The following is a 2,393-nucleotide window of genomic DNA, read 5'->3' on the forward strand; positions in this document are numbered from 1 at the left end:
GACATTTCTGGTACGGCATCTGGTGGTAAAGCTCGAAAGCTCCGCGCGGGAAATTCAAACACGTGTATTCCTGGTTGCAAACTCCGATCTTATCAATTTGATATCATTTCTTATTTCATTACCAAAATGGAAGCAATTCAATTCACACCGAGCGAGAAAAAGCTCTCGTTTCTTAAAGTTGAAGTTCCGACAATCAAGCACCCTCGGGAAGTTCTTGTACGCGTGGCCTACTCAGGGGTGTGCGGTACCGATCTGCATATTATTGAAGTAAGTTACCACTTCACCCCAACTCGGTTTTTATTATTTTTAGGGCGAATTTCCGTGTGGTCCACACCCTGTGACTCTTGGGCATGAGTTCTCCGCCACTGTTGTGGAGTTCGGGTCGGGGGTTTCCACCCTCTCTAAGGGAGATCTCGTGGTGGTGGATCCTAACAGTTCTTGCCACAAGTGTCACTTTTGCCACCTTGGGCACCCTCACTTTTGCCCCACTGGGGGGTTCTACGCAAATCTAGGGTTGAAGAACCATGGAGGATGGGCAGAGTACTGCCTTTGCTCTATTGAACAGATCCATAAGCTTCCAGAAGGAATCTCTTTGGAAATGGCCGCCTTAACAGAACCTCTATCTTGTCTGACTCACGGATGGGACCTCATCTCGCCTGTTTCAGTCGGAAAAGAGATTCTGGTGATGGGGGCGGGAGTCATTGGTACCTTATGGGTCTGTTTGTTACACCTCCATGGTCACCGAAAAGTAACCGTGGTGGAGATGAACGAGAAACGACGAGAGTTACTGAAGGGGCTCATGGAAGACACCAATTTTAAGATGGTGGCCCCCAAAGATCTACAAGAGGTCCAACAAAAGTACGATCTTGTCATTGATTGCACTGGAAATGGTCCCGCGATTGAAGGCGCAATTAAATTGATGAATAGCGGAGGGAAGATCTGCATTTTTGGGGTAGCCGCCCCCACCACTAAAATACAGTGAGTATATTTTATACCAAGGGTCTTTCTTTAGTACTCAAACTTAATATACAGAGTGTCTCCTTTCGAGATCTACATGAAGGAGCTCACGATACTCAGTGTCAAGATCAATCCTTTCAGTTTCCCCAAAGCAATAGGTCTAGTTCAGGCTCTGTCCGATAAGTAATCAATCAGTTTGGTAATAGAAGTAGTCTATCAGTGGTTTTGCAGATATCTCAATTTTGATAAACTGGGGATAAAAACTTTTAAATCGGAAGAGTTTCCGGACGCCTTGGCGACATTGCGAAGTGGAGGAATTACGAAGGCTGTTTTTAAAGTTTAGAGATAATTGTTACAATCTCATCTGTCAATATTCAATGAATTATTGGCAATAGGATTACAACTTAATGTCTATTAGTTTTGTTTGGAGATAATAGCCCTACTGTAATTAAATAGCAATAAGCGATAAGTATGATACTCGAATTATGTTTTTCAAGTTAACAATTATCGTTGGATGTTTTGTTTATTTGTATTTTCTGTTATTAATTTTGTTTTTAGCTTGATGATTCAAGGACGGTTATGTTATTATGTTTGTTTTGCCACATCAAAGTTGTGAGTGTATGAAATTATAATTTCACATCTTTTGTTGAGAATTTTGTTCGGTTATTAAATGAAACTAATTATGATAAACATATTTTTGTATTGTTAATGCGCGTTATGACTTCATCTCTATTTAAACTACGTATTATTTAGGTTGGAATTCTTTTTTTTGTTTTATTGTCTAACTGAAAATGTCGTTTCGTTCGGCTGTTTTAGAAAACGTAGCAAATGTCTAAAAACAACTTGAGACGACTTTTGTCAAGTAACTGTGATATTAATTTAAGTGGATTCTCAATCTAAAACAATTAACCTCTTTAACTCAAATGTTTACTTAAAAGAGTACTTTTTCAAGATTTTGTACTTTTGAAGTACATTTATTTTATTATTTTTTGCGAACTTTAAATCTTATCAAGAAACGATTCGATAAGAATAAGGTGTTACCTATGCCAAATTTGAAATGTTAAAATTTTTGAAAAAATTATGTCTAAATCTAATTCAGTCGATATTTTTCTGATTTGCGGAGGCAACTTTGACTATTGGTGTTCACTTTATGCAGAATTTTACGCGGAATCCAAAACTGTGTGAATTTTTAACGTAGGTTGACAAATAACTGAGTTAGAAGCGAAAAAAAAATTGTGTTCCAAAATTTTCAAAGCTCAATATCTCCAAAACTACGACAGATTAAAAGAAACGGTCTTCACCATTGTTTCTTTTGCGCTTTTTTTGTAAAATCTGCTCTCAAAAGTCTAAATTTTGAGGGTCGATTTTTTTGGGCAATAAAATTTTGTGACTCAATCGATAATTTTTTTTAATTTTTTTTGTTTTTCATCGCCTCT

General features: G+C 37.6%; 1 protein-coding gene across 1 annotated transcript; it reads left to right on the forward strand.

The window, feature by feature from the left end:
- Positions 1-122: 122 nt before the first annotated feature.
- Positions 123-1,470, forward strand: LOC148177533 (uncharacterized). Its single transcript, XM_088032058.1, has 4 exons — positions 123-267; positions 311-978; positions 1,033-1,140; positions 1,189-1,470. Exons 1-4 carry the CDS (start codon positions 127-129, stop codon positions 1,298-1,300), a joined length of 1,029 nt encoding a protein of 342 aa, XP_087888184.1. The 5' UTR covers positions 123-126; the 3' UTR covers positions 1,301-1,470.
- Positions 1,471-2,393: the final 923 nt, after the last annotated feature.

Source organism: Gnatocerus cornutus, chromosome 3 (assembly GCF_029298725.1).
Source record: "Gnatocerus cornutus isolate USDA-ARS CGAHR chromosome 3, icGnaCorn1.1, whole genome shotgun sequence".
Taxonomy (NCBI): domain Eukaryota; kingdom Metazoa; phylum Arthropoda; class Insecta; order Coleoptera; family Tenebrionidae; genus Gnatocerus; species Gnatocerus cornutus.

Excerpts from the sequence above, each read along its gene's own strand:
- LOC148177533 (XM_088032058.1), top strand. The coding sequence starts at position 127 with ATGGAAGCAATTCAATTCACACCGAGCGAGAAAAAGCTCTCGTTTCTT. Across the intron at positions 268-310 it reads CCGATCTGCATATTATTGAA|GGCGAATTTCCGTGTGGTCC; the intron begins GTAAGTTACCAC and ends TATTATTTTTAG. Across the intron at positions 979-1,032 it reads GCCCCCACCACTAAAATACA|AGTGTCTCCTTTCGAGATCT; the intron begins GTGAGTATATTT and ends CTTAATATACAG.